The 17,261-nt window shown below is 29.4% G+C and overlaps 2 protein-coding genes and 1 long non-coding RNA gene across 8 annotated transcripts in view; all 3 read right to left on the reverse strand.

The window, feature by feature from the left end:
- The window catches only part of LOC123200288 (receptor-like protein 15), a 41,392-nt gene that overhangs the window by 23,233 nt on the left and 898 nt on the right, over positions 1-17,261 (reverse strand). The window lies entirely within an intron of this gene.
- On the reverse strand, positions 4,565-7,982 carry LOC123200585. 4 transcript variants are annotated; one of them, XR_006498634.1, is made up of 6 exons: positions 7,616-7,982; positions 6,388-6,508; positions 6,184-6,263; positions 6,029-6,081; positions 5,861-5,912; positions 4,565-5,241 (listed from the first exon to the last, which is right to left on the reverse strand). It is a non-coding gene; the product is annotated as an uncharacterized LOC123200585 (long non-coding RNA). The 4 variants fall into 4 exon arrangements; XR_006498633.1 differs by having other exon boundaries at positions 4,565-5,693; XR_006498632.1 differs by having other exon boundaries at positions 4,565-5,705.
- On the reverse strand, positions 10,934-17,217 carry LOC123200573 (receptor-like protein 15). 3 transcript variants are annotated; one of them, XM_044615811.1, is made up of 6 exons: positions 16,949-17,217; positions 16,802-16,876; positions 16,381-16,536; positions 16,130-16,276; positions 14,978-15,124; positions 10,934-13,254 (listed from the first exon to the last, which is right to left on the reverse strand). In XM_044615811.1, exons 4-6 carry the CDS (start codon positions 16,167-16,169, stop codon positions 11,072-11,074), a joined length of 2,370 nt encoding a protein of 789 aa, XP_044471746.1. In that variant the 5' UTR covers positions 16,170-16,276; positions 16,381-16,536; positions 16,802-16,876; positions 16,949-17,217; the 3' UTR covers positions 10,934-11,071. The 3 variants fall into 3 exon arrangements, with proteins under 3 accessions (XP_044471746.1, XP_044471749.1, XP_044471748.1); XM_044615814.1 differs by lacking the exons at positions 16,130-16,276; positions 16,381-16,536; XM_044615813.1 differs by lacking the exons at positions 16,130-16,276; positions 16,381-16,536 and having other exon boundaries at positions 16,802-17,217.

The raw sequence follows: 17,261 nt of genomic DNA on the forward strand, positions 1-17,261 counted from the left end.
TATTTAGGAAATATTACTTTTCAATAAATATGGCTTAATTTCATTACTAATGAATAAACAATTCAAAATTTGTTGCCTTAGACAACTCTCCAACTTTTTTTTTGTAATGTTGTGAACGTAACTTTATTTTTCAAGTTGATGTAATTGGTTGATAACTACACAAATTATTTTTATTTAAGATTAACTTAATTTTTATTTTTTTTATAGAAACATTTCATGGGGCCTTCACTATAATATTCATGAAAATAACTTGAACACTTTTTTATTTATTGGAAGTTTGTATATTTTCTATTCATGTTTTGTGGTTGTTTCATAGACTTTTAAGTCAATGTAACTCTCTAAAGTTTAAATATTTTAAATATTCCAAGTCTATCAACAACTAATGCCTAGACTTGTGAGTTATCTTATTTTCCAAGTTGATGTAATTGGTTGATAACTAAACAAGTTATTTTTATTGAAGATTAATTTAATTTTTATTTTTTTATAGAAACATCTCATGGGTGCTTCCCTATAATATTCATGAAAATAACGTCAACACTTTTTTATTTATTGAAAGTTTGTACATTTTTTATATATGTTTTGTCGTTATTTCATAGACTTTTAAGCTAATGTAACTCTCTAAAATTTAAATAATCTTAAATTTCCAAGTCTATCAACAACCAATGCCTAGACTTGTGAGTTATCTTATTTTTCCAGTTGATGTAATTGGTTGACAACTATACAAGTTATTTTTATTTAAGATTAATTTAATTTTTATTTTTGTATAGAAACATCTCATGGGTGTTTCACTATAATATTCATGAAAATAACTTCAACACTTTTTTATTTATTGGAAGTTTGTACATTTTATATGCATGTTTTGTTGTTTCATAGACTTTTAAGTTAATGTAACTCTCTAAAGTTTAAATAATCTTAATTTTCCAAGTCTATTAACAACCAACGCCTAGACTTGTAAATTAAAAATTTGAAATTCCAAAAAGGCTTCATCATCTTAACAACCATTAACCAATGCTTACCAAGACTTTGTGTGTTTGGAATAAGGATGCCCATTTCTTTAATCTACTCAATAAATCTTTTTTCAACAAGCATTAATAATAATGAAAATATTTTCCTTAATAATAATAATAATAGGGACAATATGTAAGTTTGCAAAAAAATATCATATTGCATCTCCCATATGGAATTTGAAAATTAATGTTCCACCATTTTAATTAATTATTTTCAAGTATCATCTCTACAAAAGCAAGTAATCCACCCATATTTTTACATAACCTTTTATTATCAATTTTATTTTTTATTATCAATTTTTATTTAAAAATTTATTGAAAAATAATGCAAGATGCTTCCTTAGTGATGTTATTAGATATTTAAAATTATATTTTGATTTTTGGAATCAAAATTTCAATCAATTAGCCAAAAATTGTAATTAATAATTAATAACTTATTATTGCTTCATATAAATCAAGAGTGCAGCCAGCATTAAAGCCAAAACTAGCCAACCACTGCGCTTACAATGCATTATCAGCACATTTTGCTGCCCAAGTGAGAGCCAACTTTCGGTAGATCTCAGAAAATGCTGGATGACCTCCAGTGTAAGCAATGGACAACCCTCATAATGCTGAGGGTAGTCCATTATGGTTATATCACACTCAGCAAAGACCTCGGCTATGAGACTTTTGGCCTTTTCTTCACGGAAATTGAACATTAAGAATTGGGCATCTGGAAAGTGTTCTTGTAGTTGATCAACTACTCCTGCTACATACCCTTTGTAATTTTCTTCTTCCGGGGCATCATCAGTAAAGCAGCTGTTGAAAACTAAATTTGCATAAAATGACAACTCATTAACCACCAATGTACATTTCATTTTCAAGTTTCAAATGAAAGACATCATGTTGTCAATTGTCTCTTAATTTAGTTTTCTTTTAAGTACACATGAAAGTTACTATTATTCTTTCATTATAACGGACTATTATACAATATTAAAGAAAATTAATTAGCAAGATACATAAGTAGATTAGAAATTCATGGAGGAATGAAAAAAATATTGGATAAAAAGGGATGACAAAGCCTAATCTGATCTATATTCCTTTCATTTTGCATGTTAGAATATACTGAGTTTATAAGTGTGAAACTCAAAATTCATATTACACAATTTTATTTATTGGGTCTATAAGTGTGAAAATCAAAATTCATATTACACAATTTTATTAAATGTGAGACTTTAGTCTCCAACACCTTTTATACTGCTCACTTATATTGATTTTATTAAATGCAAGACTTTATATCACTCACTTATATTAATTAAGAAGAACTGAAAAGCAGTTGGGGTTTCTATCAATGAAGAAAGCTTCATTAGAATTGTTATTGAATTATGAGTTTAAGTCCTAGTTTTCATCAAATAATGCACCAATAAAAGAGTTTTGTCTTGCATTTGCCAAAGTTGCTGCAGTTGTTTCAAATATTCTACTGCCAACATTGAACTTCACTGGATCCTTTGGAATTCCCATATCAGATTCTTGGCTTTTTCAACCAAATTTTACAAATTTACGCAGTCAACAAACCAAAAAATTTGATTTGAACACAAATTTGAGGGATTATTGGACCAAAAACACAGAAAGCAGAGGATATTTTTTAAGCTTCCAGGAAACTTTGGAGAAAATTTTACCTATTAAATAAAGGAGAGATTTCAAATAAAACAAATGAAGAATACTACAAGAACATGAACGGAACCTGAACTTGAAATACAGAGGAAACAGAGGAAATGAAATGAATCAAAAAGATGCAAAATTTGATGAAATCATGGGAAAACAAGATCTGGGTATTGGAGAGAGAAGAATTTTAGAGAGGGGTTTAAGATTTTTTTGTCTATTGGAGAATTTTGGAAGGGTTTGATTTCAAACAAATTGTTGGCTCAATTCTTCTTCTCTCTTTTTAACTTTGCTTTCTCCATGTTGTTCTCTTTAATGTCTAAGACTTCTTTAGTCTTCGTTTATTTAGACCAAACATAGTTGAGAAAGCGGGCTTTATTTCAATTTTGTTTCCACATTAGATAGATCAGACGGTTGTGATTTCATCACCCTTCTCATCCTGTGATATTAACATACTCTCTAATTGGGTTGGGTCCCCTTGACTTGGCCTTCTCTTGGAAATTTTAATTTGCCAAGAGCTAAAGTTCATGAAGCTATATTTTTTTATTAGAGATGATCCAGAATAAAATATAAAATGAGGATCAAGCATTCGCAAGAATATTGTACCATAAAGAAGGAAAGGTTTAGTATTTTGTTTATATTGTTTTATACGTATAATTTTTTTGAAAGCAAGCATGGATACGAAATTATATGGCATTCCTATAAAAGAAATATGAGCATCAGACCCATGGTTTGATGCTCATAATCAACTTCCAATCTGTAAGACCTCAGAGTTTCGCTAGCCAAAAACAAATATAAAAGTTGAAATTTTACTAATTTTACTCATTGATTTATTTATTTTTCCAATATTATTTGAAACATTGTATGACTATATATATTTGAAGCAAATTATTCACTTGAAACCCCACCCCGAGGCATAATGACCGAACTCATAATCACTGTACTAGGTAAGTTAAGGTTTCATAAGTATGATAGAAATTTGAACTCAAACCTTCACCTTAGAAATTTTAATGTTCTAACAGTTTTGTTACCCTTTACGATCATGTTGGCTGTTATTGATATGGTTTATATATTAAACTCTACTAACATGAATCCAGGTTGAATAGTTATCATTTTAGTGATAAGGATAATATTAATATGTATAGGAATGTGTGTTGCTTTTATTCATGGAACTTGTATGATCCAAGTGTCACAATTTACGTTTTATTTGTTCCAAAGATCATTTACTTTAACTAGGAGTCATATTTATGTTTGATATATATATACTCTAACTCGAGGGCCAAACTTGATTTCGGCTTGAATTCTTGCCGCCATTTTACTCTCATATGAATTTAATAACACTAGATATCTCTGTTAATTTCTTCGATGGTCAAATTCCAACAAACTTTGGTGAAATGATATCGAAGAAGTTGAAATTGAAATAATAAGTAATGACAAAGAGAAACATATTAAAATTGCTAGAAATTTAGTTCACTAATGCTTTATGTAAAATTTTCTAAATTCTATTTCTTCATAATAAAAGACATGTTTTATTTAAAGCTTGTGTGAGATGATGCATTTGGAAGAGTTGCATATTGGCTCTAATGATTTATGGGGTTCATGTTTTGCAAATTTGACTTCACTTTAACAATTAAATATTTCTTAATTTGAATCAAAATATCATAAACGTCTTTTCATCTCCACTAATGGATCATCAAGAGTATATCAATGTCCTTTACATCTCAAATGTTTACTTTTAAACCCCACTTTCACTCAATTTATTATTCAACCTTTCAAACCTCAGATTTAATTTAAAGGATGAAGATACCCGATTATATGTGGAAGCCATGTTATATTCCAATTAAATTCCGTCATGTTATCTGGTTATTGGAATGTTGACACCACTCTGGACGATATGAAAGCAATTGCAAGGCGTATGAGGTAAGCAAAGACCCTGATAGATAACAAGTGGCGCAATTTAAGCACCTTCAAATGAAGTCCAAGATTATCACCATTGTTTTCTGTATTTTCTTCTAATCTTCTATGGCGCAACTAATTGGATCAGGGCTGGTTATTATTTGCATTCAACAGACAATGAACTTCCCATTTCGGCGATTAATTCTTCTCTCTTCACTCACCTTATCTGTGGCTATGCTCCTACCAGCTCTTAGTATCACCGACTGATGCAGAAATTTTCTCCACATTCACACACACTGTCATCACTCACTACACTGCTATCTATTGGGGGTAAAGATGCAAATAAATCAGCAACTTCTTTTATGGTAAGTGACTTTTTGCAACGAATATCCTTAATTGATTCCTCGATAGGATTAGCCAGACTTTACGTTTCATGGCCTTGACTTTGATTGGCATTATCCATTTTCAGGCTCTGAGGTGTTCAATATAGGAGTTCTGTTTCAAGAGTGGAGAGCTGCTATCATTTTAGAGGCGGCAGTCTCTAATTAGTCCCAACTCCTCTTGACAGCAAGAGTTAAACATACACCAACGCTGCCTTCCGGGCCCATTACTCTGTAGAGAGCATACAACAACACTTGAATTGGCTCAGGTTTATATTCAACCTCTATTTGATAACTTTACATGTGTCCGTGCAGCTCTGTATAAGAGAATGGATTAATGGAGGATTATCAGCTAATAAAATGGTTTTGAGTTTGACTCTATTTGGCTATACATGGCCACTAAAGAACCCTATGGAGAATGGTATTTGTGCAGCAGCAAAGGGACCTGCCATTAGATTGCCAAATGGAGCAGTAACATGTAGGGAAATCAAGAATTATATTGAGCAATATGGTCCTGATGTTCATGTCAAGTACAACTCAACTTATGTGGTGAATTACTGGACAAAAGGAACAATTTGGATTGGTTTTTATAATGTTGAGGCAATCAGAGCTAAATTTGCTTATGCAAAGGAGAAGAAGGTGCTTCGCTACCATATTTAGGGAGTCTCAGATGATGTTAATTTGATGAAAAACATCTTCAAAAGACCTCTAAATCACATGCCTCCTTAACAATCCTGAAGTTAAATGTCCACTCTTTTTTCTACCATCACTGATCACCATTCTTACACAAAAAGGAAAATAATCAATTAATTTATTATTTAACCAAATATTAGAATATAAATTAACAGACCACTATGTGTTCACATGTCACCAAAAAAAAAAAAAAGAAGCAAATAACATTTACCATAATATTAGAGTATAAAAACTACAACCCACCTTCTATCTGAACTAACAATTCATACATATGATTCACCATGGTCAAATTCCACTGCAACAATTAACAAAATTTAAAAAAAAAAAACAATTACATTACAATTTTCCATTAGTAAATACAAGTTAAATTGCAAAGATGGTTCTAACTTCTAAAGAAAATAACATCATTACCTTTCATTGTTTCATGCGATTGAAGCACCTAGAAGTGAACTAACCCTTGCAACCTGGTTTGTCAAATAACAGCTAAATATAATATATTCAAAGTCAATTAAAAATGAATTAAACACACTAGGATGGTGCTATTATAAATGCATCAAATCACTCACTTGCCAACCAAACCATGGCACAATGCATAAGCAGGAGTGGCAGTTGCCAATCAAGATGCTGCTTTAAATGCCCCAGTTCACTGTAGAAAGCGTTTTGACATTCGGGTGAAATTTTGTCAATCCCAGAAGTAAGCCATTAAGCATTTATTACCATGATACTTTGTATAGAAACACATAACAAAGGGGCACAACCAAAGAGCCTACCCAATGCCAACTCCTAGTCTTCATTAGTTGCATCTGGCATATCAGCGTCAACCACAGAAACATCGTATCCAAAAATATTCATGGACATAGCAAAAGCCTGCTCCAGTTATGCATTATCCTCCTATCACAACAAGCATTCTCAAAACTAAATTCAAATGACATTAAAGAAATATTTCATAGGTATAATCTAAAATGGTTCTCCATTTATTAACCATCAAACAACACACACGCACACCCAACCATGTACAAAAGTAGATAAAGACACCAACCAGGATATTCAAGAACTGAATCAATCAAAGATTCACTTATTGGTATGCACCTAAAATGAAATTCCACATATGTGGAAACAGAGTCATGATTGTAAACAGAATAATTTATTTCACAGAATTTCTAGGGTAACACAGTTATTTTAATATCTTCACAATTTCATATACTAAATATACATAAGTGACTGCCAAATCATCTATATTTCACTTCACTTGAAACTTCAGTTCTTTTTGTCAGTAAGCCTCTTCACCTGCCAAAATTCCTTACTCAATAGACATTACTTAAATTTCATTGACAACAAGGCTATATTAAACTTCTTATGGAAAAATGGTGGTCAGTGACAGTAACTGGATTTCAGAAACAACAATGGCAATAGAACAAAAGTAGTCACAAACAACAATATTAGAGATTAACTACAAGTCAATTACATGCAACGGCAACAATGGAGGAAGGCGTTTTAAAAAGGCTGACATAATTATCATATAACAAAATTAAAAACATAAAAAAAAATGTTGAAGACAACTCATCAGTGGCCGATACAGAAAAAATCAACTGACAGTGGAAAGATAGCAGCAATTACAGTGACAAATTTCATTAAATGTTGATTGATATGAGAAGTAAAATCAATTAACAAGAGAACTCACATATCTCTAATACACGGAAAAGTAACAAAAGAAATTCAATTACGAAAGAAACCATTAACATATATAGAAATTAAAAAAAAAAATTGTCTAGTTTGAGCACGACGTAACTAGCAATTTTGGAGGAACAGATCTTCTAATGTATAAAGATGAACACAGTAGGACTCCAAATCTGAAGTTAAAATCTTCACTATAATGTTAATAACTTATCTGATCGTCCAGATCTATGTAATTTATGGATCATTTTGAAGTTTTAAGTAATAATTTTTTCAAGATTTCAATTTAACCAGTGTAAACATGAACACAGCAGAAGAACTTACTTCGCCGGTGGCTTTGAAAGATTAGTCTTCTCCTTTATCTTCTCCACAACATCAACATCAATCACAATCGACTACGATGACTCTTTCGTTAACAAATGAAACTTCAAGTCAACCTCCGTCTCCGAAAGGCCTCTCCTCCCACTGCTCTTGGCTATCTCACTTTTGCCACCACGACCGCCGACCACCTCCCGATAGCCCCAAGCGCAGCTCATTTTCTTCAAAACGTTCGGCGTCGACGAACAATGGACAGTTGGGTGTGGATGGCCGGCGGATTGGGAATTGAATCTTAAAGAATATGGAATTTAGGCATTATATACAAATGAATTGTTTGGAAAACAGGGTGTTGCAGTCTTTTACTTTGTATAATTAACCTTATATCAGCAATAGGTGTAGCCTTAATATATAATGGGCCTTATTGGGCTTAGGGCTTGAACACTTAATATTCAAGCCGGAGCGCGAAAATACTGTAAGCCGAAAGTTTTGCCAAGAGCCCTAATAAATTTATTTATTTTTAATCAGTGTATAAATAATTAATTATTAAAATAATTAATTATTGTTTGGAAAAGTATTGAAATAACAAAAGTTTTTCCACTTTTGTTATTGTTTGGAAAAGTATTGAAATTGATAATTTATTTTTGCATATGGGAGTGAAACAACAATGTTTCACACTTTTTTAATTATTTTAATTCTTTTAATCGAAAATGATGTTGTTTGGCTTAAATAGAAAATAGTTTAACTCGAATTTGACTCAGTTCAATTAGAATTTGACTTCAATTTATGGCTCAAATTAATTGCTTGAATCCGTGGCATAGTTTGGCTCAAATTTATTATTCGAAGTCGATAGTTTGAATTTATGGTTTGGTTCAATTTGAATTCATGGTTTGAATCAATACTTTAAATTTGTAGCTCAAATTTTTGGTTACAAATTGATGATCATAATTTTGATACACCATAATATTTAATATCTAATTAAACAGTAGCTAAAATTTTGATATATAACAATGGTGATATAAATTCATTGTTTTATATTTAGTAATGTTATGGGTTTTTTTGCAACCGCGACTTATTGTTAATTTATTAATATAACACTGTTGAATCCGTTGTTTTATATTTTATAATGTTACAGTTTTTTTACAACAGTTGCTTATTATTAATTTAATACAACATTATTAAATCTGTTGTTTTATATCTTGTAATGCTACAATTTTTTTGTAACCGTTGTTTATTGTGAATTTTCTAATGCAACAATATTAAGACCATAGTTTATATTATTTTAATTAAGCAATGGTTTAAAAACTGCAGTCAAGTTAAGTGTTGTCTAAACCTTGATATATGATTCAAGGAGATTTATATGTTCAAAAATACTCAAAACTAACTATCATTCATTGAGACTTGAAAGCAAGTAATTATTATTAAATGAATATAAGAAGTTGAAAATATCGTATTTCAATATAGTTAGAATTTTTGCAAATAATAAGTTTGAAACAAACACTAAAAGAGTTGTTAGAACATTGCAAGTACATATATTTCCTCTTTTACTTTGCAATATATGTTGTCTAGTGGTGATTATGATGAATTCAAAACGTGTGGAACTCAAAAGATAAATTTTCAAAGTAATACATTTTCTTAAAAAACTTATTTATTTTAAGAAAAACTTAAACATAAATATAAAATACATTTTTGATTCATTTTCTATTACAAAATCAACATTGAATGTATTTAATATGTCAAATACTCTGGCTACCTACTCAAAGGACTATCAACTTTTTTAAAAAAGATATTGTAAACGTATCCCAAGTTTCCAAGTTCAGCTATAGCTAACATATTAGACGGATTTATTTAATTCCAATTATTAATTTAGAGGACTCTTTTAACTTTGTCTTTTATATATATATATATGGTAAAAGAATTATATTTTATTAAATTTTAGTTTAAACTTAAAAATTAAAATAACAAATTTTAGTTTATTAAATTAGGTTAATGTTGTAAAATCAAAATTTCTACTCATTAATAGTTAAAATTGACATAAATTATTAGTGACATGAATAATAAATTAATAGTTATTTTTAGGGTTAGATTTGAGCTGAATCGAACTCAAACTTACTTGAGCTCAAATTCAGTTCGGTTTATATATAGTTTGTTCGAGTTTGAGCTCGAGCTTGACCGAACTCAGTTAAGGCCAGCTCGAATTTGATTTGAAATTTGTTCCGTTTATTTTTTGTTATTAAAACGACATCATTTTGTATAAAAAATTTTAATTAAAAAATATAACAAATAATTTGAGCTCAAACTTATCTAAAATCAACTCATTTCAGACTCAACTGAGCTAAACTCAAAATAGCTAGATTCAAATCTAACCTTAGCTATTTTATACGTTATCACCTTTGTGTCTGACGGCAGAGCGAAATGCGGCACAAACACTGACCCATTTGCAGTCCATGCAGCCGTCTTTAATGCTTGACATCCAACGGCTGGTATTATTTTGACAAAAGGAATTGCTTCACATCAACGCCGGCCATCTTTAATGCACCATAATTGAAAATAAGGAAAGGAAGTCATTTGGTCTTTCATCTTCCTTTCCATTCCTAAACAATCGGTGAACTGTTTACGATCACGGCTAAGATGACGGCGACAACATCTTTGATAGCGTGGGAAAAATTTTCAGTATGATTCGTTCGTAATTTGTTGTGTTTTGATGTCTATTATTATTCTATTCATTTAAAAGAAAAAAAATTCATTCTTTACATGGGATTGTTGTTACCAATTCTGAGTGCTAAAAGTTTGGGTATGTTAGGGTTTTGATACTTTTATGTCCATCAATTTAGTTTGTGTATTATTATTATGTTTATTAAAATTTAAAAAAAAAATTCGTTTATTAAGGGTTTTGTATTCTGTATATGATGATATTCAACTATTGATTTAGTCTTAAATGTAATTAACATAATTAATAATAAATTACGTTAACAAATGTAACAATAGGAGAAGCTCTGTAATTAACATCAAATCATTTGATTACTACAATAAATTAATAATTTAAATGAGAAGGCATTTCGATCATTTTTTGTTACAATGAGAAGGCACTTGAAGTAGCAAGTGGTTTTGGAGCTTACTTCAAATGAATATGAATCCACCAGTTACCACTTTCTCATTTTCACATTTGCATTTAATTTATTAATTTATCCTCTCATATAAAATGACTAGTTGTTAGGACACTTCAACATTTTAAAAAACAAAATCTTGGCTTAATTAGTAGCTTATTTTCCTCATGTTATAGGTCTTTAAAATATGCATTGAAGATTGCCAACTAATAAGATTTTAGCAGAGTTTAACAACAGCTCTTTCACTTGCCTTCAACTTTACAGATTTCAAAATAACTACTTCACCTTCCAATAACAGATAGAAAAAAACGTTTTCAGCCGGAGAACAAAGTTTACATATATAATATTACAATACAACTTAACGACAAAGTTTTGTGAGATGGTCAATAACAAAGTAGTAGCAAGAGAACATCCACACCTCCACAAGATAAAACCAAGACCGTCGCCAATATGGATTCACATACAAAATTATAGCAATTGCTAAAAGCACAATTATATACGTCACCACAAAACTTATATAGAAGATGTCCATTTCAATAAAATCACTATTATCTTCTTCATTACCTGATGAAACTTTCGGTGCCAATGATGGTGATTCCAATGGGTTACAACTTCTATTTAATGGCAATCCACAAAGAAATTTATTCCCTTCATAGCTACTCTCCTCAAATGTTGCAAATTGTTTAATTCTTGCAGGTGTTTTGCCCGATAAATTATTGTATGCTACACTGAATACAGACAAAGTATATATCTCTACTAGTTCAGCAGGAATTTCTCCACTCAAATTATTATGGGAAAGATCCAAGCTCTCAATTTGTTTGAGATTTGAGAATGTCACTGGAATTGATCCTATCAAATTATTATTAGAGAGATTAAGAGTACGAATCCTGGTAAGATTTCCTATTGTACGAGGAATTCCACCGGACAATTTATTGCATGACATATCAATTCCAGACATAGATTTGAGGATTTTTCCTTTATAAGAGCATGATATATTTTTTGTAATAATTTTTATAGGTTCTTCACTTCCTCTTGGAAGCTCATCATTCATATTTGCTTCAGAAGTCTCATCTCCATAAATATATTGAATTATATCCTCAAAGCCAACATTTAAAGTTTCATCATTCCCATTTCCTTCAAAGAGGGCAGTAAAATGTAAACAAGAAGGAATTTTACCATGAAGATTATTTTTCGAAAGATCTATCAAGCGTAGCTCTCCCAAATTGCACAATTGAATAGGTAATTCACCTTCAAGGTTGTTGTTACTTAAGATCAAGTAACCTAAAGAAGGGAGTTTCCCAATCCAATTTGGAATGTTTCCTTCTAAGTGGTTATAGCTAAGATCTAAAACCACCAAGGAGGAACTATTAATGTAGAAAGCATCTTTTAGTTGTCCTTGTAATTTATTTCCTGACAAGTGAATTTGTTTGATACCTGCACTACCAAAACAGGATGGTAAACTTCCAGAGATATTATTATCTGAAAGGTCTAAAATTTCAAGAGATCCAGATTGGCAAAGTTCCTTCGGAAGTGGACCTTCAAATTGATTATTAGGCATCACTATATCATATAAATTTAATCGATTTCCAAACCATCTTGGGATCTCGCCTGAGAAATGGTTATCATTGAGATATAGTATTTCTAATAAAGAGCAGTTTAACAAGCTTTTTGAAATCTTTCCACTAAAACGATTTCCACCCAAGTGTAACAACAACAATCTCGTCATGTTCAAATTATTGGAAAAGATTTGACCTTGCAAATCGTTATTTGATAGCATAAGTACTTCTAGTGAGAAACAACCCATGACTAAGTGTTCAGGTATTCTACTGGACAATCTATTGTTAGATAAGTCCAAAATTTTCAATGACTTCATACCACCAAAAGAAGATGGAATACTACCACTGAAACCATTTCTAGACATGTTTAAATAAATTAGGTTTGGTAGTTTTGCACCAATATCTATTGGAATTTGACCATGAAAGAAATTGAAGGAGACATGTAATGCTCTTAAATTCAAATTGGCCTCAAATGGCACTTGAAAAGTTCCTGAAAGAGAATTATTATGTAGATGAAGTGTTTCCAATTGGGTATTGTTATACAATAACCAATAAGAAAAATTTCCACCTAAGTTAATATGGGAGAGGTGAACTTCTTGCAAGTTGTGTTGATGATAAAGAAATTTGGGATAAGTGCCAACATTTCCATAACCAGACAACGTTATGGAATTTAATTGAAACTTTGGGATCAAGGAATCTGACATGGTCTCCACATATAATTGGTTATTTTCACTCTCAAAATCTTTGAGGTTTGAAAGGTTAAAAAATGAATTAAGCGAAATTGGTATTTGAAGGAGATTGTCTGAAATGTGAAGAACTTTGATGGATGCAAGATCCTTAAGGGGAGAGATGTTTCCAGTTATTTGATTCGAAGAGATATATAATTGTTGAAGTGAAGTCAAATTTGCAAGACATGATGGTAAGCTACCCCGTAAATTATTGTAGTCAATATGCAACTCTTGCAAATGAACCATCTCACACACACCTGTAATAAAACATGTCATTTTATTATGATATGATAAATAATTTAAAAATTTACAAAAAATATTAATAAATCTAACTTTTAGTGATTTTAATTTTTTTTACTGTTTATTATCTTAAATACAAGTGATCTCTTAATACTTAATATAAATTCTTTAAATATTTTATTATTATAGTAAACATGGTTTATTATATTTTTTGTCACCTTTTCATTTAAGTATAATTTATTAATAGAAGTGAATTTTAAGTTAATGCAAGAAGCATGTAGATAATATTTCTTTTTTAATTGATGGCCAAAAAACTTATTCCCACCTAAGGTGCAGTCTATTGGTAAATTTTATCCATTAACTAAAAAACTCAAATACCTACTCATTGATTGCCAATGTGTATATATTCTATCAAATATAAGGGTAATATAGAATTTTAATATATATTACAAATTATATTATTATTATATTCATTTTTTTTTAAAGATGTAGGGTCAGTAATTAATTAACCTTATTTCTTTTCAGTTGTCTCCCACTGAAGCCATTAAATCCTCCCATCTGTTCCTTCTTTATTATGAAAAGCTTTGGTATTTCGCAATGGTGATGAATGTGTCCAAAGAGTATTTTTTTTTTTTCACTTTTTGGTCTTAGAAACCAATTTGGAAAACCTAGTGAGATCCACTTTCCCTCAATTGACAAAAGATTTTCTACTACTTTTTATGAAAGATGACCTTGTTACTTTAACACTGGAGTGATGATCATAGATCTGGTAAAGTGGAGATATGTTGGGTACACAAAAAGAACTGAGAATAGGTAATTTATCTATACCATCATCTTACTAGCAACATCCCAATATTTAACTATACCATCATTGCCACCTGACTCGACAAACAATTTATCAAGAAATGATAACTGAACAAAATGTACCAAACGAGTATAGGACTTCAAGTGATGCAACCATTAGAGCGAAACGAAGAGTAGGAAACGATGTCTTTGAAGAAGGAAATATTAATAACAAAGTGTTGAGACAGTTTGAGAGGAAAAGAGAGTGAGGGAAGCAGAGTGGGTAACGGTAGAGGTGAGGTGAGATTTGAGAGACATCATCCAATATTAATAATAGATTTGATCTTTTTTTTTTGTTTTAGAAATGAGAAGAGGGTATTTTTGTTACTATAGTAATAAATGGTACATCGATAATTTATAATTAAATTTATAGAATTGGATGATAGGTGGATATATAGATTTTTCAATATTAGTGGGTGGAACTTTAACAATAAACTAAATCTTGGGTGAGAAAAAGCTTTTTTTGGCCTTTGTTTATTGCAAAAGTATTTATTTGACTGACCAAATATTAAATTTCATTTACTTTTATCTTGTGATGAACATTTATTATATTTAAAAATATCTCATCTGTTGTAGCAATTTATTTTAAGACATGAATTTCATATACTTATTTGTTATTTAAATTTTATCTTTATAACATAAATAGAATTGATGGCTTCGGATAAATTCTATATACTAATTATTGAAATACAATATATTTTACGCTAAGAGAAAGGAAAATAGTAGCTCAAACCTTTCAACGTCTCAAATAATCAAAAGTAGGAAAGTGATCTCCAACTTAAAAAATATTTTATATGTTTTTAATATATTTATATATATAAAAGGTTTAACTTGAGCTTCTAATTAAAATCAAATATCAAATGGGGGAATAGAGAAAATTATGAGCAAATTACTAACCTTGATCATATAATGTGTCATTGAGTCCACAACCAGACAGTAATAATTGTTTAAGTGAAGTTATTGGTCTAAAGATTTTAGAAAAGCTATTGTTGAGAGTGGTATGAGTCATGATCAAACTTTCCAACTTTTTGAAAGCGATTGGACCTGCAAATATTGACATAAATGTTTGTGAACTTTATTGTTTGAAATATAGAAATTTAATAAAATATAATTTTATTAAGCTTAACTGCACATTCTACTTTTATATATATAATAATAATTCTAGACATGATCAATCTTATTTCCACACATTTTTTAATATACGATTGGATATAAAAATAATATGTTATCATATAATTAGATTTTACTTTTTTTTAATTTGAAATTACTAATTTACATGATGATACATCATATATGTATCTAATTATACACTCAAAAGTGTATGTACATAATTTTATTATAATAAATATTTAAGCAATGGTATGTATATATACTTTTAATACATTAGTAATGTGTTATTATATAATTATATATTACTTTATTTTTAATTCATAATCATTCAATCACATAATAACATTTCATTTATATATTTAATTATATATGTGTGTGTATATGTAATAATACTAAACACGAGCAATCTTATATGTATACATTTTTAAATATATGATCGAGTATACAAATAATGTGTCATTATGTGATTAAATATTATTTTATTTTTAATTAAAAATTACTTATTCACATGATAACACATCATTTACATATCTAATTATCTATTCAAAAGTTTATACACTTAATTTTGTTATAATAAACATTTTTATATTTTTAAATACTTAACGAGGCGGACTTGAATAGTAAAAGCCTGATCAATTAAAATATAACTATTTAATCTCATTTTTGGAACTACATATCTACAGTATTTTCAGAAAAAGAAAAATAATTTTTCTATATGTATACAAATTAATATTTGATCTCATTTTAAGAAACATTTCATTTTTATATCTAACCGGAATCTAAAATTTTCTATATGCATAAGAGTTTTTTTGATAACTCATTCATCAATAACAACAATAGAAGGTGTTTCATCCACAAATTCAAAAAAAAAATTAATATCTAACTTGAACTTGTGTGATATATGAATTAATATATAAATAAAACTAATCTTGAATTTACCTTGATCATATGAGAATCCATTGAATTCACAATCCCACATTGACAAACGTTTCAGTGAAGAAATAGTGGCAACATTTTGTAGAAAGCTTATATGGAGCTTAGATCTATCCAGCCACAATTCTTCTAAATTGGTTAAATTGTGCAACTCTGTTAAAACAGTGAAACATATTTAAAATGATGCTAGGTAATTAGTAATTGATAAATTGACAACTATTTTGTGTTAGCATTATAACTTTAAATTTATTTCTTACCTCAAACAATTACTGTTCTATTAAAAATATTTTCTGAAAGGTCGAGAGTCCTCAAAGATGGAAATGAATTTAATGTTGATTGTAAAAAAACACTTGTATTAGTGGTTTCAATTTCATTTAGATAGAGGACATTCAACTTCTTCAAGCCTTTATGATCTGCAAATTAAGATATTAAATTCATAAGTATTAAATTTCAATTTAATACCAAGACTTAAACTTTAAAAATGATTTATTGTTTAGTGACGTTTAATTCACTTAATAAATAAGATTAAAACTCATTCTCATATATTGCAAATTACAAAAAAAATAAAATTATATATATTTTTTTAACTAGTAGGAGTTTAAAAATTTATTAAACACATTCTTTTCTTTCATGAAAGGAATTAATATTAACTTCAAGAATTGTGTTTAATGGTTTTACCTTTGGAGTTGACAAATTGGTCAATGTTATTCTCCCCCATGTCCAGCTCCTCTAAGTTTTTCAAAGAATATAATCCTAGTGATAATTGAAATATAATTAATTAAATAATTGATGCTAAAAAGACATGATAAATTATATCATACTTACCTTCAACATCAACACTTCCCTTCAATCCAACATCTGCTAGAACCAAAGATTGTAACGAAGAAAGACCACCCAAAGATGATAAGATGCTATTATTGAAATTGTTGGAACTTAAATCTAGGCTCTCCAAGCTACTCAACCTTGAAATAGTCAAACAATTTCACAAAATTAAAATTGTTTCATATATTTATTTTTAAATGTCTAATTATATCATAAATTCACAACCAAAAAAAAAAAAACAAGTAGTTGAAATTCTGGGAATGAGAAGCTAATTAGGTTAATTACCTTGAATATTAATAATCCCATTCAGATTATT

This window comes from Mangifera indica, chromosome 17, assembly GCF_011075055.1.
Source record: "Mangifera indica cultivar Alphonso chromosome 17, CATAS_Mindica_2.1, whole genome shotgun sequence".
NCBI classification, from domain to species: Eukaryota; Viridiplantae; Streptophyta; class Magnoliopsida; order Sapindales; family Anacardiaceae; genus Mangifera; species Mangifera indica.

Excerpts from the sequence above, each read along its gene's own strand:
- LOC123200573 (XM_044615814.1), bottom strand. The coding sequence starts at position 16,841 with ATGGGGGAGAATAACATTGACCAATTTGTCAACTCCAAAG. Across the intron at positions 15,125-16,801 it reads CCAATTTGTCAACTCCAAAG|GTCCAATCGCTTTCAAAAAG; the intron begins GTAAAACCATTA and ends CAATATTTGCAG. Across the intron at positions 13,255-14,977 it reads TGACACATTATATGATCAAG|GTGTGTGTGAGATGGTTCAT; the intron begins GTTAGTAATTTG and ends GTTTTATTACAG.